The 27,035-nt window shown below is 50.6% G+C and overlaps 1 protein-coding gene across 1 annotated transcript in view; it reads right to left on the minus strand.

The window, feature by feature from the left end:
* Positions 1 to 6,429: 6,429 nt before the first annotated feature.
* DPYSL5 (dihydropyrimidinase like 5) overlaps positions 6,430 to 27,035 on the minus strand; it is a 91,295-nt gene continuing 70,689 nt past the window's right edge. The window contains exons 7-13 of the mRNA XM_045809236.2: positions 26,504 to 26,579; positions 25,419 to 25,575; positions 20,198 to 20,339; positions 18,866 to 19,008; positions 16,180 to 16,387; positions 11,291 to 11,459; positions 6,430 to 9,470 (exon numbers count right to left, since the gene is read on the minus strand). Of these exons, the coding sequence (XP_045665192.1) occupies positions 9,385 to 9,470; positions 11,291 to 11,459; positions 16,180 to 16,387; positions 18,866 to 19,008; positions 20,198 to 20,339; positions 25,419 to 25,575; positions 26,504 to 26,579 (981 nt within the window). The 3' untranslated portion in view covers positions 6,430 to 9,384. The remainder of the gene's footprint in view (positions 9,471 to 11,290; positions 11,460 to 16,179; positions 16,388 to 18,865; positions 19,009 to 20,197; positions 20,340 to 25,418; positions 25,576 to 26,503; positions 26,580 to 27,035) is intronic.

The raw sequence follows: 27,035 nt of genomic DNA on the forward strand, positions 1-27,035 counted from the left end.
GACAGGCCCTGACTGCCCACCAGCCCACGGTGGGAAAAAATTAGCTCTAAAGGCCTGGCCATTGGAAAAGTAAGTAAAAAGCCTCAGTAACCCCCGCATGTGGGGCTTTGTCCTAAAACGTCCTTGGGGGAGCTTCCAGATCTTTCCTTCTGTGGGCATCAGGAATTCTTGTGTTGTACAACTGAGGCTCTCGAGGTCCTGCCATCGACGTCTCCTTTCCCTTGGGGATCGAAGTGCCCCCCGAAGACCCCGCTGGGTCCTCCCCGAAGACATTGTTCCCCAGCGACTTCTGCTCCCACAGCAGTAAAGGGATCCGAGACTAACTGCAGAAGTCTAGTTTACGGAAAAGGGCTGCTGCAGTGCCTTGAAACTTGGTGTCTTTTGAAATTGATCAAAAGGGAACACCTCCAGTGCCGTCCATGTTGTAGCAAATGTTGAGAACTCGTTCTTTCTGATAGCTGAGTAATATTCCATTGTATATTTTAAATTTCCTGCTGGTCTCATTTAAAAAAATAAAAAGAAATAGGAATTGTTAGTTTTCAATAATATGTTTATTTAACCCAGCTATCCAAAATATGAGTTTAACCTATAGTAAACATAGACCTTGTTGAAATATTTTGCATGCCTTTTTTGTATCAAGGCTTCAAAACCCATGTATGTTTTATACTTACAGCACATCTTAATTTGAATACTAAATTTGCATCAGAGATACTTGATCTGTTTTTGTATTTAATAAAATCTATAGCTGAAAACCTAAAAAAAAAAAAAAAAAAAAAGGAACACCTCCCCTCAAGGTAAGGGGACGGCAAAGATTCTGAGGACAGTTCAAAACCAAGAATGCGAATAAACGGAGAGGCATGGTGAAATTTACATATGCACCAATGTAAACAATTGTTTTCCATTTTGAGGCGATCTTTAATTTACAAGTGAAGGATCTGTTTCTTCCCAAAGGGGCTTGGAGGGCTGTAATTCATATAACATGTTGTCAGAAAGAAAAATATTGTTCAGAAATCTCAGGGTCTCAAGAACGATCATTTGCTTCTACTAGTAAAAATGTGAAGAATTTGCATTTCCAGGAAAATATTCAATGCATTTGCGTGATTCAAGCCAGAAAGGCAGTATGACAGTGTGTGTGTAATTGTGTAAAGCTAAAAACTATGAAATTTAAGATGTTTTTAAATCAAATTTTTAGCATAGTCTTAAGATCAAAAAGAAAAATTCCTGATAAGAACAGGTTATAGGGCAAAGAATAAATAAAAGGCAAAGACGTTTCTAGAAAGTTGGTAGTTGACCCAGAGATCTCCACTCCTTTCGTTGGTAAGAGGATCATTTGTAACTCTTACTGCTGTTTTAAAATGCTGTTTCAAATTCGGGAATTTGAGAGGATTAACCGCCTCTCAAATTAAAAAGATATTTTAAAACATACTATATAACGTTTCAGCCAGGAAATTCAATGAGTTCATTTTTTTAAACATAATTTTGCTTTCCCCTCCTGAGATGATAATCTATGATGTGAGATCAGGGATTTTGAATTTGGCCTAACTGATTTCAACACGAATTTGAGTATCTGCACTAAAATGAAATAGCTAAAGCATTTTTGTAAATATGATGTGAGACACAGTGTTTTGATAGTAGTATAAGACATTGAGACTGAAATGTGCCACAACTGGAAAAATGTGTCTTTTATCAATTCATTCACTAAAACTCAGATAATCCAAAATTACATAAATCCATAGAAAAGTTTCAACTTAACTTCCTGTGTAGCATTAGAAGAATAATATACATTGGGGCACCTGGGTGGCTCAGTCGGTTAAGCATCCGACTCTTGATTTCAGCCCAGGTCATGATCTCAGGGTTGTGAGTTCAAACCCTGCGTCAGGCTCTACGCTCAGTGGGGGAATCTGCTTGATTCTCTCTCTCCCTCTGCTCCTCCTCCCTCACCCTCCCCCCAAAAAAGAATATATGTTTCCCCAACATTAGCTTATTAACTTTATCTGCTTAGTGTCCTAGAATTTCTAACTGAATTTTGGAAGTTTGAATTCAAATAGCATTAAGGTAGTAGATACTTTGTATTTATCCAAAAGTATTTATCCAAAGGCCTCATGAAATTGGGTTATATAGTGAAGATAAAAATGTGTGTGTGTGTGTGTGTGTGTGTGTGTGTGTATGCATGCATTTGTGTGTGTGTAAATGTCTACATTTTGACACAGGAGTTAAGGGTTCGGATAAAACCTCAAGAGCCTGTGTTTAATGTGACTATTTCTTGTTAATCACGCACCATTCTAAGACACCGGTATCTTCTTGATCTCCCATAGTCAAATTAAAGTCTTTGCAACTGATACTGAATAAAAAAGAAGTCATAACTAGGAGAATCATTTAGCAAATGCCTACAAAATTCAGTACAATACATAGCATGTTATATGTCCTTAGTTGCTTAAGAAAGTTGCATTAAAAAAAAAAGATTTGCTTATTTACGTATGTGACAGACAGAGAAAGCGCAAGCAGGGGGAGTGGCAGGTAGAGGCAGAGGGAGAAGCAGGTGCCCTGCTGAGCAGAGAGCCTGACTCAGTTTGCTTGATCCCAGGACTCTGGGATCGTGACCTGAGCCAAAGACAGGCACTTAACCGAATGAGCCACCCGGGTGCCCCCAGAAAGTAGCATTTTGTGAAAAAAGGAGCTTGGAGGTCTTAAAAGGGAATGGTGTAAATTTAAAAGGCAATGCCTGACTTTACCCCGGTGATCAAGGTCAACATCAATAGTAATAAATCATGCCAACAGTATTGCCTTCAATATGATGTGGTAAAACACACTTTATTTCTGTGGTCTTCCTCCCCCGAACCCCTATACCGGACTAACCTTTTATTTGAGAAAAACAGCAGACCCGTTCTAATGGAGGAGCATTCTACAAAACACCTTGACCAATACTCCTCAAAACTATGGAGATCATCAAAAACAAGGAAAGTCTGAACAACTGTCACAGCCAAGAGGAGCCCAAGGAGATGGGACAGCTAAACGTATTGTGGTGATTGTGGTGTCCTGGATGGGATTCCGAAACAGAGTAAGGACATTAGATAAAAACTAAGGAAATCTGAATAAAGTATGTTTTTTAAAAAAGATTTTATTTATTTGAGAGAGAGAGTAAGAGTGTGTGTGCACGAGAGAGAGAGAGAGAGAGAGAGGGAGAGAAAGCATGAGTTGGTGGGGGGAAGGCAGAGGGAGAGGGAGAAGCAGACTCCCTGCTGAGCAGGGACCTGACGTGGGGCTTGGATCCCAGGACCCTGGGACCATGACCCTAGCCGATGGCAGATGCCTGGCCAACTCAGCCACCCAGGCTCCCCTAACGTATGGGTTTTAGTGAATGAGAATGTGTCAATCAGTACTGGTTCATTAATTGTAACGAAAGTGCCACATGCATGTGAAATGCCAATAACAGGGAAAGCTGCTGGAGGGTATGTGCGATCTCTCTATACTAACTTTTCAGTTTTTCTGTAAATCAAAAACTGTTCTAAAAAAATAAAGCCTATTTTTAAAAGAAAGCTCTACAAAGCCAGAATTTGTTAAAATTTAAGGAAACCTTAAAATACAAAGGCTCTAATGTACTCAAAAACATGTAGGAGGAGGCAGAACTCATTTGGCTGCAACTTGCGTGTAAATCTTGCACTAATAACTACGTGGTTGGTGTAGATGGACCGGATTGTGATAAAGCGAAAATCTGGTACCTCTCTGGAAATCTGAGCCACTTGAGTGGAGCGAGGAAGCGGGCCTTCCTCACACCCTCTTAGGTGCCAGGATTCCCAGCCAAAGCCCAGTGGGAACTTAGACTTGGCACAAGGATAGAATTGAGAAAAGAAAGACTTTCACGAACCCAAACCATAGTATTAACAACTTTGTGTTGCAAGAACCCGCACATAGTAGGTATTTTGTGAACTTGTAAAAAAATTAGGGCCTGTTAGCGCGATCGCCTCATAACTAATTTAAAATGTGTACCTTAACATTTCGGACTTCGAGATGAAATCTATATTCATGTTTGGCAGCGAAACATCTAATGAACCTCTAAGTTCACCATATTTTTGGGCTTAATTGGCTAGATTGGCAGTAATTATTCAGCACCTAGGAAAGGTGCTTAAAAAGGAAGTAGAATTTCAAATGTAGTTAGAAATGTCGTGAAGCGTTCCATTACGTGCATCGATGGAATCAAAGTCCCCTTGAAAGTAAATGATAAAAGTCGATAGACTGACCATTTTTAATGCGACAGTAAATTAATAAGCTAAACTGAAAAGCATAGGAAAGTGCCCCTGCCCTTCACCCCTCTGCAGGACCCACAGCCACTGAGACCTCATGAGACCTCCCCGAGCTGTGAGGACTCAGGGCTTGTCACAGGACACCCTTGTCCCCACTCACTGCAGAAGGACCCATTTTCCCCACCTCCCACATCTGTCAGTGGCGGAAAATTTTTAACTCCTGCACGAATGGCCTGACGAATATATAGGCATGTATGAGGTGGTCATATGATTTACTGCCCAAACCACGACATATATGAAAGGGGGCAATATTCTGGAGCAACAGTCTTAACCCAGAACTGTCCTGGGACACCCACAAGATCCCGGCAGGTATGTGTGGTTCATGAAAATACCGGGGGAAAAATGAAGAAATCAGCTTCCATCGTAAGACGGTATCAAGTCTCAACAGAATGTTAGATCCTTTCATGTTTTAGTGGGAAAGCACTAAAACCCTTTCAAATGTGTGATCAGGAACACTGTCGAATAATCTTTTATTAACCTAGTACTCTAGGATCTCCCTCCCCTCCCTGTGTATCACCAAGTTTCTTCTTTATACCTGGGGTGCCATGAGGCTCTCCCGTCTCCTCCAACTACAAGGCAATTTTTAGTGTTAGGTTATACTTTTGTAAAAAAGTCCTCCTGGGGGCGCCTGGGTGGCTCGGTCAGTTAAGCAGCTGCCTTTGGCTCAGGTCATGATTCTGGGGTCCTGGGATCAAGTCCCACATGGGGCTCCCTGCTCAGTGGGGAGTCTGCTTCTCCCTTTCCCTCTGCTGCTCCCCCTGCTTGTGCTTGGCTCTCTCTTTCAAATAAATAAATAAAACCTTAAAAAAAAAAAAGTCCTCCTGTAATTCTGAGTAGAGAGACTGAGGGTGAAAGTTGCCCAGTGGCTGGCTGGTGAGGTTTCCCTGAATACAGATAATCCTATAACTGATCTTGGTAGATTGCCTTATTTTAAAGTCTGTGGCCTTATTATTTTCCCACAACTGCATACACACAAAGGCCTGCTGTGTCTTTCTGGGTATCTTTTATTTTTTTCTCTATCAACCACCCCATGCGGTGCCCATGGCCTGGCAAACATATGACCACGTTATTTTTCATCCAAACGCTTGAGACCAAGGATTTTTGGCAGTTAGTCAAGTTCTGGTGTGCGCTCACGTTAGGGGAAATCAGGGTAATGCAGACACTTTGGCCCAGTCCCATGCCAGGGACTTGGCATCCTTTGCAAGCCAGGTAATAGTGTTTCCATCTGGCTCGGAAACCCCACCGGAGCTAGTACATACAGCTCATTTCATGATGGCCAAGTGTTTGCCCCAACTACAGCACCCCGGGTATTTCTCTCAGTTGTGGCCTTATTTGCAGGGTTGATTATTTGGTGAAAGCTGGGAAAATTCCCTTGCCACCAACGATTTTCTACACTGCCTAAAATGCCCTCATTAAGGTTTTGTCTTCTGGGGCTAAGAACGAAGTACAAGTGACCGTATAGCGGTGGAAGCAATGGTTTCACTCTTCGGTGTGGGAGACTTTGATCCGGTGATCCCCTCCAACGTCGGGCTGAGATCTAGACAGAAGACAGAGGAGTCTTGGTGCAGGTGGAAGGGGTTGGAGGGTACAGTGGACCAATCCAAGGGGGGGGGGTGGCCTGGAGAACCAGAGAGCAGCCTGGAGGGCCTTCAAAGACACACTGGCCTTGGGACAGTCCTCCGTCCCGTGACCTTATGAGGCCACAGCTCCACTGGCCAAGAGTTCCACCGTGTGAAGAGGGGCTATGGGTTTCCAAAATGGTAGCCAAGACTAGGCAACAAAGGGTAAGTGGGGAAAGCCTACTTTCCCCACCTTTTATATGTAATGCTTTCCCCCAATTTTCCCTGTTTTAGTTAACTCAGCAAACTTGTCCTGGGAATCTGGCACCAAAAGCCTTGGTTTTGTTCCCGCTGGGAGTTGAGCGCTGAGCACTGGGCACGGGGCCCCCGCCTCTCAGCTGTTTTTCTCTGCAGACTCGGCTCAGGCCTCCCCGTGAGAGGCTACCTGCCACCGAGCACGAGCGAAGAACCGAAGCTGAGTTTTCTTAGCAACTGAAGCCTCGCGCCTGCCCCTGGGGTGGAGTCCCCCGCCGAACTCCCTCTTCTTTGAAGAAACACAAGAGACCGAGTGAGAAGTAGCTACAGTTTACTACAAACCTGCACCAGAACACAATGTGTCAGGCTGTTTTGTGTTTGCCTCGAACAGGTGGCCAAAGCACAGGACCATGTGTCGTCTTGGGGGTGACACAATCTTAGCACCATGACGTTTACAGAGGAGTGAGAAGTCACTTGGGTGCTGGAGGCTCCATCCCGACCCCAGGCTGTGCCTGCCGCCCGGGCAGCTGGAGGGGTTTGGGTTTTCGCGTGCTTCTGTGGTTTCTGGGTCAGTATTGGAAAAGCCCTCATCACGGCATTGGCTTGACCGAGACCTACTGCGGACTCCTAGCACTACACACACGCACACACACGCACACACGGTAGCACAATTTTCTGGTAACTTAATCCCACAAACCTAGAGAGCAGCTAAGGCAAGAACAACAGTATTTATTCAGCAAGTACAAGACCAGTTTGAGCGCTGCATTCAGTGCAACCAGAGACCCTTTCATTCCAACCAGGAGCAGTGGGGCTGCTGACGGAGCTGGCCAGAGCTGGCCGGAGCTCTGCACAGGGACAGGGGATGGGGGGGGCTGACCATTGCTTGGGTCCCTTGAACCTCCTTCTGATTTTCATCTAGAAGCTCCTGGGCAAGGGCGGGGTCTGTGGAAGGATCGGGGGTATGTATGTGTGGGGGGGTAAGATGAGGTGGAAGGCCTGTGGTGGACCACTGCAAGACGTGGTCTCCCAGGGCCATCCCAAGGGCCATGCATCTCTCGGGCGGAGGCACTCAGAGAAGGTAAAGCTTTCTTAGCCCAAGCAGCGATGCTGTGCCCGCGGGCTGCCACCACTGCTCGGCTCTTTGGCATCTGCCCAAGGCCCATGACCCAGCAACGGGCTGGGATAAAGATGACGATGTGCGTTGTACCGAGGGGTCTGTGTCATGGCTTCCTAGGCCCAGATCCCTACCTACTGTCCCCGTGGCTGCCACCCCCCATGAGTGAGGGTTGCCTCTGCTCCCTGGGGTACCGTCTCCGTCCTTTCAACTCCTAAGTGAGGACGATGAGCAAGAAGTGAGCAGGGAGGTGGTGGGAGCAGCTCAAGCCCCATGGCAAGTCCCCGACATTTGACCAGTTCTGGCTCAGACAGCGAACGGGCGCTACTGGTTTACACGAAAGATCTATCTACCTGTGCAAAACAAAGCAGAAGGCCTACCACGGGAGTGAGTCTTCTGGATGCTTAAATTCTCAGGTGGGATCTACGAGAGACGTCACCCACTCTTCCTTTCCACAGCTGGGGTAGACAGCCAAGCTCTTAAGGATCGTCATGGACACTCGTGGGGTCAGAAGGCCTAGACTTTCTGGGCCTCATCTGTGAAATGGGGAGAAGAACACGTGCTTTGCTGTCATGTGGAGCAATGGAGAGCTCGTATATGGAAGTGCTTTGAAAGCATGTGAAGCACTGAAGAAATGTGCAGGGTAGGACCACTAGCCCAAGAGCCCCAGGGCAAGCCCGGGGTGCGCAGAGCCAATGTGCAACATGAAACCACTTCCCCGACCGGAGGGCAAGGCTTGAGACGGGCAGGCGCCCGGTTGCTTCCCAGCTCACTCGGGGTGGATGGAGATCACCCAGCCTCTAGCGTTTCCTTGGAAACCTCCCGGCACTTCGGAGGCAGGGAGAGCCCAACTGGACGTGGGAGGAGACGGAGGTCACGAGGAGGGGAAGGGGAGGTGCTGACCCCAGGAGGCCATAGCACCCGGGCAGCAATGTGGGTTCTTCGGCCTGGTCCTGCTGGCCTGGCCTCCTTCCCTGGCCTCTAGCCTGCTCCCTCCAGAGTCCAGCTCCCCCTCTCTTAGCAGGCATGAGGCCTCTTGCCAATCACACGGGAGGAGCGGCTGGGCCTCTGTCCAGCCGGGGGAGTTTACAGGAAGCCGGGTGTTCGGGGGTGTCAGTGCTGGGAGTGCCCGGAGCCCGAGGTGGGAAGGGCGGCTCTGCTTCCCGGAGGACCCAGGGCTGGCGTACTGGGCATCCCCTCAGAATGTAGGAAACTACCCCAGGAGGGAAGTGGACGGGAGGAGGGCCTGGGACAGGGCCGTGGCAGCCTGGAAGACTCCAGGTGGGGAGGAGAAGGGCCCGTGAGTCCAGCTCCTCAGCCCGCTCCTGGTCTGTGCGCCAGGCTGTCTGGTTGGCGACGAGTGCAGCGTCTCTTAAGGTCCACATCTACTCCTGTTTCTATGCTATGCTAGTGACACGAAGCTCCGTTATTTTTCACAGGATGCACGAACAAGTCAAACCAAACCACTGCGCAAACCAAACGTGCAAAACAAAATCATGTACAGGCGCCTGGCACCAGCCCCGCGCCCCGCCCAGCGCGCCCCCCGGGGCCCGTGACTCCCAGAGGCGGGGGTGGGAGGAGGAAGAAGCCTGCAAAGGGTGCAGTGTCCCCACCCCACCCACCCGGGGGCCAGCATCGAGTCAGGAGAAACGGGACGCCCTGGGCATGGCTGGGGAGCCAACGCCTGTCTGACTTGGGAAAAGGGACCACAGGGCCTCCCTGCGGGAGGGGGTCCTTTTCCTCCAACACACGTCTGCGAAGTGCTCCGGACAGCTGGCGGGGCAGCCAGGGGGCAGGGCACTAAAGGCTGGGCTTTCCGAGCCCAGCACGTGGAGGCGGGTGTGAGGGGAGGGGCTGGGCCGGGCTCTATGCATTGGGCTCTGTGCATAGTGTGGGTTTCCTGGGCCCCAACAGCCTGCCGAGGCCAAGGCAGGAAAGGACTGCAGCGGGAGGAACACATCTCAAAGTGCCTGTTAGGGTTGGCTCTAAGCACAGTGAATCACGTGTCAGACATGGGGAGGGCCCCCCGGGTCCCGTGGCCCCCTCAGGTGGAGTGCCGCCCAGCCCAGCCTCTCCCACCCCCTGCAGCCGTGGCCGGAGGGTGTGCGGGCTGGTGGCGGCGGTGCGTCCTCACTTGGGGGGCTGGTCAGTGCCTTTACCAAATGCCACTTGACCTGCCTCCAGGGGGAGCGAGGATCCGAGCCGAGGCTCGCTTTGGAACGTGGTCATCGATTTGAGAACCTGCAGGGAAGGAAGCAGAGGGTGAGCCCGGCTGCTCTCGCCTGGGTTATAAATGCACAGTCACCATCTACCGGGGGAAGCCGGTAAGCCCTCTGCGGGTATGATCTAACTGAATCCTCACAACTCCATCCCGTTTTCCAGATGAGGAAACTGAGGCTCAGGGAAGTTAAGTGACTTGCGCAGGGTTACAGAGTGTGTAAGTGGTTGAGCCTGGATTCGAACCTGGGTCTTTCTGATTAACGGCCCCACATGTCTGGCAGGTGGTCTCTTTTGGGGCACACAGACCATGATCAGCCCGTCAGCCTGTGGGCCTTTGTATACACACCTCAGTGAGCAAGACAGGGAGAAGGCTGGGCACGCCATTGTTCTGGAAAACCAAAGAACCACACCCCAAAGGCCCAGCATCTTGAAATCCCAAGCCTTAGAGAAGAGGCTTGGTGTCCCAGGGAACGAGTGCGACATTCTTCAGTCCAGCCCATCCAGAACAGACAAGGGTAGGTGTAAGGAAGGTGAGAGGACGCCTGATATTTGCTACGTCGGAGAGCAGTCCTGCCCTGAGATGTGGTGGGAGAAGCCACTGGCCAGCAGGCCCACAGCTCTGAGCACCTTGAGGCTTCTCGAGGGGCTGGCTGATGCAGGAAGGGCCGTGCCCAGGCAGCCGTGGGAACCGACACCTCCCGGAACGGCCCTCCACACCGCAGATTCCTCTCTGACTCCAGCACACCTGTCTTGTCGCTGGTGCGAGTGGCAGTCGCCCTCAGGGTGGGGGAAGAATTATCTTGGCAACGAGACTGGCTCTGAGGATGGAGAGGATCCCTCCCCCAGACTACAAGGTCCTCAAAACAGAAAGCATGGGACTTTTGACCTGAGCTGCTCCCAGCACATAGGGGGGCACAGAGGAAGCTCTGCGGGCAGCCCTGCTTCCCTGGTACTTGGCCTCTCGGATTAGGGCAGCTTGCATGTGCCCGTAAATGCCACACCCTGTGTGGAAGGATCTGGATCTTGCTCCTTTCACTGTTCGGGCTCTAGTGCGGCCCTTGCAGAGCGATGCCAGGCCTTCACCTGGTCTGGCTCTGAAGGCCGCTCAGCGTGTTCAGGGACCCCCCCCCCCACCCCCAGCGGGGTCCCAGTGCCCATCAGAGCGGCCTGCAGGACCAGGCCACCTTCAGCCTCTGCTCATTCTCCGGGAGGGCTACCGTTTTTGTGGCAATGACCCCCACCTTTCGCTACTGCAGAACACCTGGGATAAATAAAGTCCCAGAGCACAGGCACACCCCATATAGCATACACGGTATTGCAAATATTACAATTGCTGGCAAAAAAGAAGGTGCTGGGGGGGCGCACATGGGGCTGAGGTGGGGGAGGAAAGGGAATAACAGAAACACTTCTTTCAGAGGCTGGTGATGAGCGGGGATGGGGACAGAGACACCGCAGTGGGGGTGCAGTCCCACGTAGCCCAAGTGGGTTAGCCCTTCTGAGCTCTGGTCATTTCCAGGGCACCCACTGTGTGCAGAGCCCTCAAGATGTTTCGAGGGAAAAAAAAAGTGTCTGGACTTAGAAACCATGGGGAGAGCACCAGACGAGCCATGGCCTCTTGGAGTGGCTGGTGCCCAGGGACCGGGAGAGCCCTCCTGCCCCACCTAATATTTGTGTGTCTCTAATGTGGGCCGTGGCACTCCTCTGTAGACACGAGATGGTGGGGGGAGGGAGAAGATGGAGAGGGAAAGCTGCAGAAGTCCCTCTGCCCAGCCAGGCCTCTGCTCCTGCTACCCCACCGCGGGGGAGACGCAGGTCCCAGGCAGAGGGGCCCTTGCTCTTACCGGAGAGGCTGAAGCTGGACTCATGAAGGTCCCTCATGCCCCCGTGTCGGGTCACGGGCCGGGTGGGGGTGTCTGCGAGCGGCGTTCCCATCTCTTTTTTCCCAGGATGCACGACGATGGCTACATCCCCCAGGTAGGGAGTACGGTCCACTCCCTTAACCTTTAAGGTCTAGTGAAGGGCGGAGGAGGAGAAAACGGGAAAAGAGGACACCGTTAGAGCCCAGACGCTGTCGCCAGCATAGCCTCCTCGATGGCTGATGGGAGGTTGGATGCTGCCACTCTGCTCAGGACCCAAATGACCGGACGCGACAAAAGTTCCTTACCTCTGGAGCTCAGGGAGTAGAGGATTCTCTTACCTCCTAAACAGTGTGTTTGTGTGTGTGTGTGGGCACATGCGAGCACGCTTGCATAAAGGGGTCTCTGCTGGCTCCCTGTCAATATGGGTGAATCCTTTCCAAGGCAGCAGGTAGATTTCTGAGGTATTCCCCTCACCTGGAGCAACGTTATCCCCTCACCTGCCAGGCTCCCAACAACTTTGTGGGGATAGCAGCAAAATATAGCTGATTTGGAGATGAGACGCCCCCAGCGGCAATACTCGCTGATTTCGTACTCACAAAGGCCGTCAAGTAAGAGCCTGCGTCCGGACAGTTTGGCTTCCGATCCCAGCTCTGCTACGGGGAAGCTCTGTGTCTCTGTCCTTATTTGTAAAATTAGGATGATGACAGTACCTATTAGTACTACATACAGAATTGTTCTGAGAGCAGATGAATTAATATACCTGGAGCTCTCGGAACTGCTCTGGCACATGGCAAGTGACATAGAGGGCCAGCGGCCCGTGTATGGCAGAGGTCATTCACGCGTGCTTATTTGTGACAAAAGGTGCTACTGCAAGGAGGACAGAGCGAGTTGGAGTGTGCGCAGAGGGTCTGACGAGCAGTGTCGACGATCCACACTCCCCCAGGGACAGAACCCCAACCTCCTTGCTGCTTGGGGTTTACTGCAAACTTGCTGAAACAATACATATGGGGAAATCCTTGAAGGAGCTCCTGTCTACACACATATTCCTTCACGTTCTCCCCCAACAGAGCTAGAGCTTAGCTCAACCCTCAGAACGTTGGGCCTGGTCTGCACTGTTTTGGCCTTTATTGGGCAGCACGTTGACATCCTGGCTTTGGAAGCCGGGGCCCCAGGGGTGAAGGGTGGAAGCGCGGGCTGGCTGAATCCTGAGCGAGTGACCCCGGCAGGCCACACCCCGGCTTCTGGCAGCCGCCCCCCCCCGCCCGCACACCCACCCCGCCACCGGAGATGCTTTCTCACCCAAGGCCTATGCTCTTTAGGGGCCGATCATTGATAATTTTTGGAAAACGAGACTTGTTGTTAGCTTTCTTTCTGTGCCCACGTGCATTCTTTTACAGAAAGGCTGCGGAGGCTTTTGCTTGGGAACCTGACATTGTCATTGTAATAAATGCTTCAGAGAGAGAGATTCTGGTTTGAATTTACATCGATCCTGGAAGCTGGTGGTCGTCCTGCGCGGCTGGCCCGAGGAGCTGTATTGTGACTTGGTAGTCATCTCACGTTTTTATGAGGTTGGCTTTTAGAAGGGCTTACAATACCTTCTCTGCCCTCCGTTGACCCTATTTCCTGACTAAAATATCTTTTTTGGAAAGACCACAGAACTGTCATCAGATAATCTTTTTTTTTTTTTCCCCCGAATTGGAATGTAATTCACGTACCATGAAACTTGCCATTTTAAAGTATACAGTTCAGGGGTCCTCGGTGGCTCAGTTAGTTACGAGTCTGACTCTTGATTTCGGCTCAGGTCATAATCTCGGGGATTGTGAGATCGAGCCCCATGTCGGGCTCTGTGCTCAGCACCAAGTCTGCTTAAGATTCTCTCCCTCTGACTCCCCACCCCCTCGCACTCTCTCTCTCTCTTCCTCAAAAAAAAAAAAAACAACCAATAAAGTACACAATTCGGTGGTTTCAGTGGTGTATATTCACAACATTGGGCCACCCCCACTACCATCTCATTCCCAAACATTCTCATCACCGCAAAAGCAATCCTCCACCCATTCCCCAGCCCTGAGTAACCACTGACGGATTTTCTGTCTACGGATTTCCTTCTTCTGGACATTTCATATAAATGGAATCATAAACTCTGTGGTCTTTTGTGACTAGATTCTTTCACTTAGCATTAGGTTTTAAAGGCTCCTGTCTGTGGTGTGCAGTATGTTAGCACTCCGTTTCCTTTTCTGGCTCAGTAATATTCTACCATATAGATATAGCTCGTTCTGTCTGTCTGTTCAACAGCTGACGGACATTTGAGTTGCATCCACTTCCTGGCCTCTACAAATAATGTTGCTAAGAACATTACACACAAGCTTTGGTGTAGATACATATTTTAATTTCCCTTGAGGATAAACCCAAGAGTAGAGCTCATTTGGTAACTCTAATATCTAACTTTTGGGGAACTGCCAAACTGCTTTCCAAAATGGCTGCACCATGTTACATTCCCGCCAGCAATGAATAAGGGTTCCAATCTCTCCGCACCCTAACCGACACATATTATTTTCCAGCTTCCTTTTTAAAATGACAGCCACCCTTTGTCAGACATTCTAGTTTGTGAATGCCTCCCCCTTCCTGCTCTTCTTGGCACACCCTCCAGAGGCTGGTTGAGGCCTCCTGCCCTTGTCCACATCCGCGGAGCAGACAGGAGATGGGACCATTCAGCTCCTGACAGACCCTGAGTCTGCTTTTGGATTGAACACTGTGATAACTGAAGTCATGGTGTTTTTTGTTTTTTTTTTCAGGTAACCCAAGCCTGCTCCCCCACAGCAGATCTGGCTTTGGATTTTTTCCTTTGTTGGTTTACGGGAAAGAGGGGTCTTTCATCATTCTGAGATCTCTGGGCCCTCATACACGGAAAGCCAGCAGAATTGATCTTTTCGTGTTCATATGCCCTGTTTACTCTGACGCTTTAGATGACTGCTTCTCAAATATCAGTTCTACATGCCCTTACTTCATCAAGACTGGGAAGGAACCAGGCAGTGGTGGAATCTTGAAGGCCCACAAGCCGGCAAATCAAGAGGAAATCAGCGGTCATGGACACGCTCACATTTGCCTCTTGAGCTTTTGGGAACCCAGAACTACCTGTTTGGCTGAGGACTTAAAATTCCACCTGGAAATCAGGGGAGCCTGGCTGGCTCGGTCAGAGGAGCATGTGACTCTTGATCTCGGGGATGTGGGTTTGAGCCCCACGTGGGGTGTAGAGATGACTTGAATAAATAAAATTACAAAAAAAACCCAAAAAACTTCTACCTGATAATGAAAGATGGGGAATGGAAACTGGCCCTCTCCTGCTCTGGCATTGCCCTGGTCCCGTCACACACACCCCTCCCAGCCCAGGAGGGCTGGACCATAGTTTGTGAAAGAAAGCTGTTGTTTTCGTGAATGAACTTGTACAGAGGGGCTCTGCTGAGGACCACACTCGGGGTGGAATGAAGTCTTGGTCAGGGCCCCGAAGAGTGCAAGAAGGCCTATTTGCCTTCCATTCCAACTGGTAGAACCTTCCTTCTGGAGCTGGGGGCTTGAGGCCAGCCAGAGTAGTGGGTGTTCAGAGAACATCTGGAAGGGCAGAGGCTAAAGCAACCAACTGCTTCTGAAAGCCTTTGGGTGGTTTCAGGAAGGAACCAGAAGGGGGACAAGGAGGGGAGGCCTGAGGCACCGAGTAAAGAAGCTTGGCTTTTGCGTAAAGGACTAGAGAACCAAGAGACTAAAAAAGTTTGGCTGAAGACGGAGGTCATATGATCGTTTCGTGGCAAGTGTGCCAAGCCCCAGGCAGCTTTTAAAAGGCCTATTCCTGAGGTACTGTTGAGCAGATTTCTAGAGCTCAGTCACATGGCAGCTGGGTCTATTTTCAGTCAGGGTCCTTTATATGTCTGGTCCCTGTTGGAAGCCAGAGCTGATGATGAGTGGAGAGCACGGGGCCTGGGAATAGGAAGCTGATGCTGGTCTGGGACAGTGACCACAATATGGGGTGTGGGATGGGGATGGGGAGGTCACCTGGAAGGGTCCAGAAAAGGTGCCCTTGCCAGCGGCTACTTAGGGCCTCCGGCTGAAAAACACAGACCATTTCACTGGGTCTCACCCCTGCACAGACAAGCGGCTGATAGACAAGGCTGAGCTGGGAACTACCTTCAGGCCTGCAGGTCGCAGCACCCGGAGCTGTCAGCAAGAACTTGGGCCAGATTCTCCAGGCCGGCTCTCAAAGATAAGGCTGGACCATCAATCCCCAAGCAATGAGGGTACAGCCAGTCTTCCTTTGGGTGACTGTGTCTACTCAGAGGACAGAACCCTCTGACGGGGGACGAGGAGAAGCCCAAAACTTTGGTGATCAGGGTGCTTATGGAATCCAAGGACTGGGTGGGACCCTTGAGATATGAACTGTTCCAGACCTGGCCTGACCATTTGTAGTGTTGGAGGGGGAGGTCAAAACCTGGGAAATCCTACCCACCCTACTATGGTCACAAGGGAGGTGGGGTTTCAGGGAAAGAGCAAATCCAGGGCAAATATGGTAACTCAGGGCAAGCCAGGAATCCCACTGGAGGGTGGGCAAGAATCCTCCTAGAGCCTAGATGTTGGGGACATCTGTGAGGAGCTTGTAGCATTCCCTTAGCTCCAGGGGAACTGGCGACTGTTCCCACCACGTTTTACTTTGTTGGAGGAACCCCTTTCTGTTCTTTCAATTGTTCCCAAAGTGACCATTCCAGGCAAGAGGATTCAGTGGGAGAAGAGAGTGAGAACATCTTGGAGATTTAATACAGTCATTATCGAATTCCCTCACAGGGGCTTCAACCTCTTCCCATACCCTTCTCCTTCCCTCATCTTACCTTTTCTCTCTGGACTAGCTTCTTGTAGACAGTGTCTGGGAAGGACCTCAGGGGATAGAACTTGCCAGTGCCCTCAGCACACATGAAGACACCATTCTCGTACACGACTCGCCCCCGGCTGATGGTGACCAGCGGGACGCCGTGGCAGCGCATGTTTTCATACAGGTTGAAGTCTCCTCCCTGTACCTGGGTGCTGGCTGAGATGGTCCTGAGGGAGAGGCAGGGGTGGAAGAGAAAGCTCTGAGAGAAGGTAAAGATGTCTCAGCTCAGTGGGAAGGAATAATCCCCAAAAGCTGGTTGTTGCAGGCCGAATTGCATCATCCCCCAAATTTATATGCTTTAGTCCTCACCCCCCGTCTCTGAATGTGCCTGTATTTAGAGATAGGGCTTCTAAAGAGCTAATTAAAGTAAAATGAGGTCCGATGGGTGGACCCTAATCCAATCTGACTGACGTCTTTATAAGAAGAGCAAATTCAGAGACCAGACATGGACACTCATAGAGGAAAGACCATATGAAGACAGAGGGGGAAAGACAGCCATTTACAACCCAAGGGAAGAGGCCTCAGATGAAACCAACCCTCCCGAACCCTGCGGACACCTTGACCTTGGACTTCTAGCCTCCTAATGGTGAGAAAATAAATTTCTGGTGTGTAAGCTCCCCCAGTCTGTGGTAGGGTTAGGGCAGCCCCAGGAAATTAATCAACTGGGCTAAACTCTAGCATTGTTGTTGTTGTTGTTGTTGTTATTTATTTATTTATTTTTGAGAGAGAGAGAGAGCGCGCACAAGCAGGAGGGGCAGAGGGAGAGGGAGAGAGAATCTCAAGCAGACTCCGTGCTGAGAAGTGGGGCTCGATCTCATGACCCCGAGTTTACAACCTGAGCTGAAACCAAGAGTCCGACGCTTAATCGACTGCACCAGTCAGGTGCCCCTAAACTCTAGGGGTTTTTCTGCCAATAGCGATCAATAACAGCCACACCTCTACAGCAACAGGGACCAGCCCCAGGCATCAGGATGCAGAACACAGCTTCTCGAATGCTCTTATGGAGAAGACAGCGTGGGTATCCTGGCATCAGGGCGCGTGGTGGTACACAGGGCGGACTTTCTTTTCAATTCAACCTATTTTCAAAATTCCATTCAGTGGTTGCCTATCTTGCTCACTTCTAGCTTGTGCACCTGGAAAAGTGCCTGGCCAGGAGTGGCACTTAAGAATCTCTTGAGTGGGGGCGCCTGGGTGGCACAGCAGTTAAGCGTCTGCCTTCGGCTCAGGGTGTGGTCCCGGTGTTATGGGATCGAGCCCCACATCAGGCTCCTCCGCTGGGAGCCTGCTTCTTCCTCTCCCACTTCCCCTGCTTGTGTTCCCTCTCTCGCTGGCTGTCTCTATCTCTGCCGAATAAATAAATAAAATCTTTAAAAAAAAAAAAAAGAATCTCTTGAGTGATTGAATGAAATTTAATATGAAAAAACAGTTTCCATCTCCCCTGCCTGGATCTCTGAGTAAAAACCAGGCTCTGTGTCCTGTGGCGTGGTGGCTCCTGACACACTTCATCCACTCGCTCAGCTCGTGGTCACTCATGCTGTGGCCGTTGAGCACAGTGCACTCAGGAGTACCCAACACTCTCCATGAGGGAAGCAGGGGGCGGGTGGGAGAGCCCGGAGCGCCAGGGTGTCTGGTTCACCTGCTTCTCAGCTCTGTGATGTGCGGAGCCCTCTACTCTCTGGTCTTAGTTTCTTCAAAAGGGAAATGGAAATAAAAACTCCAGCATGAGTGTTTCTTGGGGCTGTATGGAAATCGAAGGAGCTCACTGATGTGAAGCCGCTTTGAAATGCTGTAAAGAGCGGTACCCAGGGGCGCCTGGGGGGCTCAGCCATTAAGCGTCTGCCTTCGGCTCAGGTCATGATCCCAGGGTTTTGGGATCGAGCCCCGCATCAGGCTCCCTGCTTGGCGAGGAGCCTGCTTCTCCCTCTCACACTCCCCTTGCTTGTGTTCCCTCTCTCGCTGTCTCTGTCAAATAAATAAATAAAATCTTAAAAAAAAAAAAAAAAAAAGAGCAGTGCCCATGGAGAACCACTGGAGCAGGTCTTAAGACTCTCTCGTCCAGGGTTGGTTAAGCGTTCGACTCTTTTTTTGTTTTTTTTTTTTAAAGATTTTATTTATTTATTTGACAGAGATAGAGACAGCCAGCGAGAGAGGGAACACAAGCAGGGGGAGTGGGAGAGGAAGAAGCAGGCTCATAGCGGAGGAGCCTGATGTGGGGCTCGATCCCGTAACGCCGGGATCACGCCCTGAGCCGAAGGCAGACGCTTTAACCGCTGTGCCACCCAGGCGCCCCAAAGCGTTCGACTCTTGATTTCGGCTCAGGTCATGATCTCAGGGTCATGATTTAGAGCCCTGCGTTGGGCTCTGCACTGCGTGTGGAGCCTGCTTAAGATGATCTCTCTCCTTCTCCCTCTGCCCCTCCCCACTCTCTCTCTCTCTCTCTCTCTCTCTCTCTCAAAAAAAGACTTGTCTGTTCATTGCTGCTTCCCTAATGCCCAGACCATGGCAGGTCCTCAAATATTTGTTGAACTGAACCACACCTCAGGGTCAGACTTCGCTATGCTAGACGCAGGGTGAAGATGATAAGCTTGTGGAGTTTTGTAATCTAAGTTCCTTAACATCCCATGGAAGCTAGCAGCAGGTTTTACTTTGTGGCTTCTGGATCCCACACCACCACGTCGGCATCGGCTCCAGGGATGATGCGGCCCTTGCGGGGATACAGGTTGAGAATCTTTGCTGCATTGGAACTGGTAACGGCCACAAAACGATTCTCATCCATCTTTCCTCCAACCTGAAACATTGCAGAAATACCAAGTCAACCAAACCCTGCGTGTGCTTCAAGCCCCTGGTCACCCTTGCCTCCGGCCTGTGGCCTTTGAGTTGGTCAGAACAATGGTGCCGAGAAGGACAATGACGTGGGCACCATGTCAGATGAGCCAATCTGGCTGGGCTCAGTTCCCAGCCCTTGCTCACTCCTTACTCCTTCATCCAGCGACAATGGTGCGTGGGCCCTTTGCAAAAGGCTGTCTACCTGGCGGAAATCTACCTCCTGTTTGCACAACCAGCTCTACTCATGTGCTCACTATGGACAGGTCGGTAGCCTCCCTTCATCCACAAAGGGACATATATTCTGTTCTCTTGAAAAACATCTTCCTGCCTCACCCACCAATGAGAACACTGTGAACTCCCTTCAAGGGCGATTCCTCAGCCACTCCCGCGCCCCCCTGAGCTGGTGGCCTAGTCTTGAGGACTTCAAATCTCCTTAGGTTCATACTTTGGCTGTAGTTAATCTGTAATAGGTCAAGACCAAAAATACTTACTCTTCATGGGGAGAACAGGTGGTATTCAAATGAAGTCCTAGTCCCTATCTTTTTTGAAAAGCAATTAGACAAAATATATAAAAAGCCTTAAAATGTTTATATCCTTTGGCCCAGAAATCTGCTTCTAGGAATCTATCCTAAAGAAATAATTAGAAATGCTGACAATATATATACTCATGAACAAAGAAATTCTCGGCAGCGTTATTTTTAAGTGCAAAAATTTGAAACAGCTAAGAGTTCCAAACGTCAGGGAAGGATGAACAAATGTGGTACTTCCATTGGAGGAAATGTTATTTAGCTATTAAAAAAGAGGTTTTAAAATAATTTTTACTGATATAGGCAAACACTCAAGATAGACTGTTCTATGAAAAGAAAGATGAACCCAGTTATTAGAATAACATCTAGCCCACACATAGAACTAGAAAGAAATATATCAAAATATTAATCATTTAACTTCTCAGTATGGAATTATGGGGATTTTTTTCCCTAATATTTTTCTGTATTTTCCAAATTTCTACAATAGGCCACACTACCTTTCTGTTCGGGGGGGGGGGGGACTTTTTGGTTTTGTTTTTGGGTGAAACAAGGAGCCATTGGCGCAGCCCTCCAAAGAGTAAAAACCTTGTTGGGACTTGAGCAGGGAGGGGACCCGGAACATACCACTCCTCTCTCCCAGATGACGCTCATGCGGTCCTGTACGCCACTCACTCCGTGCGGGATCTTGGTGAAGTCCTCCTTGCCCATAGCTTTCTGCTTCGTAGTGAAAGGCCGGTGATCTGATGCCACAATGTTCAGAGTATCACTGGATAGAGAGAAGGACATGACTGGTAAGGGAGGGAGGCCAGAGTCCCAGAGGGCGGGGACAGACGCAGGGGAAAAGCCTTCCCTTGGGTTCCAGGCAAAGCTGACCTCTGAAGTATGAGCTCTAACAAGTTACTTAATCTCTGTGAACCTCAGTTGACTCATCTGCAGAATGGGAATATGGGCTGAGTGTGACACCGACTGTCAGCGTCACAGGAGACACTGATGAGAGCCTTTGGGACGTCAACTTTTAAGAGTGAAGACCATGAGCAGAGAAAGACTGAACTTAGCATTTTGCTCACGTGAGGTGGTTTCACTGCCACAGGCCCAGATGCCAACTTCCTCTCATCTCCTTCCTCAACCCCTACCAGTCCCTGCTGGCGACAAGCATGTGCTGGGCAAAACATTTACAGGTTCAATGTTAAACTTTGCTAATAATTTGCAGCCGTAGCCTTTCTTGGATGTGGGGGCTCGAATGGCACAGAAGGGGAAAGGAGGGCCAAGACAGAAGAGAAGTCTGCTTTCATAAACCAGCCATGATACGCAAGTCAATCAGTTTGTCACCCTGCCCTCCATGACCATCAGACGGTTACTGAGGCTGGCCTCCATGCAAGGCTGTGGGTGGCTATGGTGCGGTGGGGTTCTCCGGGGGTTCTGCGCAGAGACTCAGGATGGTGAGACCGTGCACGGGGCGGCAGACTCTGCCAAATGAGGGTGGCAGAGAACCAGGCCATGTCCAGAGATCTCTGCAGGACGAGGGTTCAGGGGTGGTGAGGGGCGGAGAGGGAAGGACGCCCACGTTGTCCAGGCCAGGACAACCTCAGGAAGAAACACTGTTGGAGGGCAGGCAGGGTCAGGCTGGAGCATAGGGGGTCATGTGGGAGAGGGGGACAACTGCTGGGACCACACAGCAGGAGTCCTGAGACTCTAGTTTCTTTGTAGGAGGCGATAAAGCCTTGGGAATGCCTGTGGGCCATGATGTCTGCCCAAATACGAAGGGGAATCTGGGAGAAGGCATTCACTGGCTTGGTGACTGTATTTGTAAGGCCCTCAGACGATTCGGGGTCACGCTGCACATTGGGCTGTCTCCATGGGGGCCTGGCAGGGCTCATCAGTCACAATTGTTGTCAAATGACTAATGCCCTTGGCCAGATCCACAGTGAGCTGACTGAGCTCTTCCTGAGGCATGGGCTGGTGTCTTCCTTACCCAAAGCTGCTGTGTGGGGCTTTCTCAGAGACTGCGCGAGGGACTCCCCACACAGCAGACGGTTTGTTCTAGCGTGTCCCAGGGTTGCCCACACTCCCTGGGCCTGCAGAATCCAACATTTTCACCTTCTTCTCAGGGGTCTTCCAGACACCCAGGCAGGGATCAGATCGGAAGAGGTGCCTGTTAGAGTCACCAGCTGAGGGTGAGGGACCTCAACTCCCATTCTTTAACCAAGTCTTACCGAGCACCCACCTTCAAAAGAGATTCCTACACAAGTAGGTGCCCCTGGGGCAGGTGTGAATGAATGTGGTCACATTCTAGAAGGGTTTTTTTTTTTTTTAAGGTTTCTTATTTATTTATTTGAGAGAGAGAGAGAGAGAACACGAGCCTGGGTGGGGGAGGGGGGAGGAGAGGGAGAGGCAGACTCTCTGCTGAGCAGGGAGCCCCACGATGCAGGGCTCCATTCCAGGACCCTGGGATCATGACCTGAGCAGAAGGCAGATGCTTGATGACTGAGCCACCCAGGCACCCCCTCCAGAAGGGCGTTTGAGGTCACCTAGGTGCTGCCCTGAATCTAGGAGATACGACACACCCAACCCAACTTCTTTAAAGTTTAAAACATGACTGGCTTTGTGAAGTCCTTTAAAATTTTACATAGTCAAATGAAAAAACTTCTGGCCCCTTTAAGAAATTAGATTTTACACAGAGAACAAACTGATGGTTGCCAGAAGGGAGGGGGGTAGCGCGAAGGGCACAACAGGCGAAGGGGAGGGGGCTGTACAGGCTTCCCGTTCTAGAATGAGTAAGTCACCAGGATGGAAGGCACCAGCACAGGGAATACAGTCAGTGGCTCTGCCACAGTGTCGTACGGTGACAGATGGTCGCTACGCCTGTGAGCCCAGCGTAACCCAGAGAGCTGCCAAATCACTATTGTACCTCAAACTAATGTCACATCATGTGTCAACTGTACTTCAAGAAAAAAAAGAAAAAAAGAAAGGAAAAAGAAATTAGATTTTAAATAAAGGATAAATCCTCCCATCCATAGATTGTGCTTTTTACCCTGATATATAAGAAAACATAACCTAGGGGCGCCTGGGTGGCTCAGTCGTTAAGCGTCTGCCTTCGGCTCAGGGCGTGATCCCAGGGTCCTGGGATCGAGCCCCACGTCAGGCTCCTCAGCTGGGAGCCTGCTTCTCCCTCTCCCACTCCCCCTGCTTGTGTTCCCTCGCTCGCTGGCTGTCTCTCTCTCTGTCAAATAATAAAATCTAAAAAAAAAAAAAAAGAAACACAAGAAATCATAACCTAAAGTAGATCGTGACGAAGCAGCACACGAAGCAGCTAACTGGTGTCCGGGTTTTCTATCAAGTATTTTGTACAATATCAATTACCAACAACAATGCGTCCTAACAAAGACAAAATGAAAGGAACCGTAAATTCCTGTAACTCACGAAAATGGTAAAACAATGCTCCAAATTCTATAAAATTGCACACTTTCACAACATGCGCTGATTTTAAAAAGGGATTCAAACTATTCTCAAAGCAGTTCACATGAAATTACAATTTGACTTGAGAGAATTTATTTACATAATTTAAATTAAAAATAAGCTAGACATAAAAACTGAAATCATTCAATTAACGATACTCTTTTCCCCCCAGCCTATTTGAATTTGGGTGGATGGGGGCATTTACCACTTTCTGATCTTCCAGGAAAATTGCCTGCGGCAAGCAGAGGCGTTTCAAAAAAGATTCTTTGACGTTGGAACTGAGCCTAAAGTATTACAGTGGGCTCTGGATACTTGTTTGTTTTTGTTGTGTTGATAATGATGAAAAGGAGGCTGGTTTTTCCCAATGAAAACCTTTTTTTTTTTTTTGTAAAGTAGGCTCTGCTCCCAGCGTGGAGGCCAATGCAGGGCTTGAACTCACGACTCTGAGATCAAGACCTGAGCTGAGATTGAGTCGGTTTAGACGGAGTCATCCAGGCACCCCTGAAGAGCATTTTTTTTTAAGGTTTTATTTATTTGACACAGAGAGAGAGAGAGAACAAGCAGGGGGAGCAGCAGAGGAAAGGGAGAAGCAGGCTCTCCCCTGAGCAGGGAACCCAATGCAGGACTCAATCCCAGGACCCTGGGATCATGATCTGAGCCGAAGGCAGATGCTTAACCGACTGAGCCCCCCAGGAGCCCCCCTGAAGAGCATTTTTTAAAGTAAGAGCTGATCTGCCATTTCTCCTCTCTCGTGCTCCCTGGTTTATTTCAGCCCGTAAGGGCGGCGGCTGCTCAGCATCCCAGGGATGGAAAATCCGTGCTGTGCTGTGTGCAGACTGCCCCTCTAGGGGCCTCCTTCTCCCTGAGGCCTTACTGACTGCACCTCACACCCCTCTTTAAAGTGTTAACACAGCAGAACGTTGAGTGGGAATTTTCCAATTGTTGGCAACCAGGATGGGAAAGTAAGGACGTGGATAAAATAAGTGCCCTGTTATCTAAAGACAGCAGCCTTCAGCCGGGGCTGGCTACTTCCCTCAGTTAGCCCCACCATCCCCTAGAAGAGAAGAGGCCTAGCCACACTCCCAGGTGTATAAAAGCAGAGGACAGGCAGGGAGACTGAGGTGTTGCAGAATGGAGAGTCCTGTGGTCTTTCCTTCCCTTTTACTTTTAGGTTTGAGTGGCCTTCCCTACTTCTTCTCCTAGCAGTCAAGGAAGGCACATTCCAACAGGTTCACCCACGGAGAACAGAGGTGATCATAGTGGGCATTTGCCTGGGAGGTGAATCAGTGGACCCACCCCGAGCCTGAGTGAGGAGAGCCAGTGGGATGGGGACAGCCTACCCTGCCACTGTAGAAAGTGGCAAAGCTGGGTGAGCTCTTGCTGGGCCCGAGACACTGTAGAAGGTGACCAGGCTTGAGCTGCCTTCCAGGGTCCTCGTTTGCGGGGACACCACTAGTTCTGGAAGCTAGGAAGGTGCAGGAGGAAGAGGTCAAGCTGGACTCCATCTCCCGGAGCAGGGGATTGTGTGAGGGAGGCAGAAGAGAGCCCACACCGGCCATGTGCCCTGCCCAGGGAGGGCCCCAAAGGACAGTCACTTTCTGCCTGAGAAGCAGGAGTATAGGCTGGTGTTTGGGTTTGGAGAAGAATCCCCCAGCCCCGAACTGGGCACGGGGAAGGGAGGAGATGGATGTTTAAACTAGACTGGACTTTAGTCACCAAAAGGGAGAGAAAGCAACGGATTCTACCCAAAATGTTACTAAAGGAAAGAAGCTGCAAACAGTTTGGGACGAAACAAAAGCTTTTCGTGTTTGTGTCCCTCTGAATTCAGACTGTTGGTTAAACCTTTGCCTTTAGATTCGGATCACGTGGGAAAAGTAGTGTCAGACAAAAGGAAACTGGAGGAAAGGAGATCTGGAAGGGGAGGGTGAGGGGAAAGAGGGAGAGAGGACAGAAGGTAAAGGGAAAAGAGGAAAGAAAGGAGGGAGACACATGCAAAACACTGAGGAGGGAGAGTGAAGAACAAAGAGACAGAAAGGTCCACGTATATTCTGGGACACATCCCACAGCCCTGCAGTGGTCTTCAGCGTAAAAAGCAATGTCCCTTGAAATTCTGAATCACCACTGTTCACACTTTTCTATATGCTCTTGGCTCTTACACGTCAGAAGCTCTCATTCCAAATCAAGTGGTCAGGGAAGCCCCATGGGATGGCGATTAGCTGACGGGCTCTGGAGAAGGGCAAAGTCATCCCACGGGCACAACGAAATGAGCTCTAAGTCGGATGCGGGGCCGCTACAGCACCACCGCGAAGAGCTACAGATCGCTGGGAAGGCCGCTATTACGGGGTAACAATGCGCTCTGGGGCCACAGCGCTCTCCGCAAGCGTCTTACTTGGCCAGCAGGCTCATGAGGTAGGTGGACGTGTTGGTGTCCAGTCTCAGGGGAGGCACCGTGACGTAGGCGGCCGCGTGGGACCAGTCCTGGTGGTAGTAGTGCAAGCCGGTGAGCGTGGCATGCGCCGTGGTGGTCTCGGCCAGCACAACCTTCCCTGCAAGAAGAAAGGTCAGACCGTAACTATGAAGCCAGCGACCAGTGAGGTCATGGCTCTGAATGGTCCTCAGTGAAGGAGCCGAAGTCGGAGAGAGGAAGGGACTTGTCCGAGCTCACGAGGGTGTTTGAGTGCACAGCTGGGTTCAAGGCCAGAGTGCTCCGTCTCACCAGGCTGGCTCCAGACAAGAAGAGAAGGGCAGGGCCGCTGAGGAGGGGCAGCGCTGAGGGGCGCTTGGAGGAGCACGGTTTGGCTAGAGCACTGGTGCTGCGGGGCACTGCTGGGAGGGAAGGGGGCAACAGTGCAGGTGGGACACGCAAGGGGCTCCCACTAGGGGAGAGGCGGGAGGCGAGATCTCACAGGCTGGGAACCCTTGCTCTGATTCATATCCCCAGGTCTATGACTGTGCCTTTGTTTCTCCTGTTAGCAGGACCTCACTGGCACCCTGAGCCGGACCGAGACCACAAGCACATATAGAAACCTCCAGGCGCTGTCTGGTGCTCAGCAACAGCAGACACACAGGTGCCCCGGGGCTTGTACACAGGGTGCTGGGGACAGGGCTGCGGCGGAAGTTGGGCTCATATGCTGTTATTCCTCCAGGGACTTCCCAAGCATCCCCTGAAATGTCCATTGGAACTGGTCCAGGATTTTATGTCGGTTACCAAGGCAACCGCTAGTAAAATCCAAGAGACCAAAAAAGATAGCAATTAATGAGTTGCCTGAAAACTTGGAAAATTTGACCAGACCCAGGGGAGGGGACAGATACTCGTGCAGAGGAAAACACTGGTTCTAAGGCACTGAACCCAGGCTAGTGCAGAGTGCTTCCGACGGTGACAGGAGACAACAGGGCATACACTGGGCTGGCTGGCCCCGGAGGGCTGCAATCCCACCACACATGCGCACTGGCTATTCTGGCCCCAGGACTCACCTTGCATCTTAGCAGCTGCGATAACGTCACCGGCCGAGATGCTGGACACGTTGACCAGGTAGATCGGGCAGTGAGTCTAAATAAGGAAACCCGGCGGGAAGGAGAGCACATCAAGCCCACGCACCTGCCGCGCACGAGCACAGCCCCAGCCACACCGGTCCTGGCCCCGGCATCTCCCCCTGTGTCTCTCAGCCCCACTCTCGGCGGGAGGGTCTTCCACCGGGAACGCGGGGCTGGCGGCCAGAGCACGGACCGTGTGAAGCAGGGAGGAGGCAGGCAGCACCCAGCCGCAGAGCCCAGTGCGAATGTCAGGGCAGGAAGTCGGCCGAAATCAAGATGATTTACAACATAAAACAAGCGACTGTTTTCTGTTTGTGAGTGTGAAGACCTAGAGACAGTCGTGGATTATACTCTGCATCTAAAATGACAAAGCCCGCCGGGTGAGGGCGGCTTTATCGGCAGAGAGAATGCACCCTGGGCAGGAAACAGAATACAGGAGGTTCTGGGTTCAGAGTCTACGTCCGACAGGACT

This window comes from Ursus americanus, chromosome 7, assembly GCF_024610735.1.
Source record: "Ursus americanus isolate L20-20 chromosome 7, mUrsAme1.1.p, whole genome shotgun sequence".
NCBI lineage: Eukaryota > Metazoa > Chordata > Mammalia > Carnivora > Ursidae > Ursus > Ursus americanus.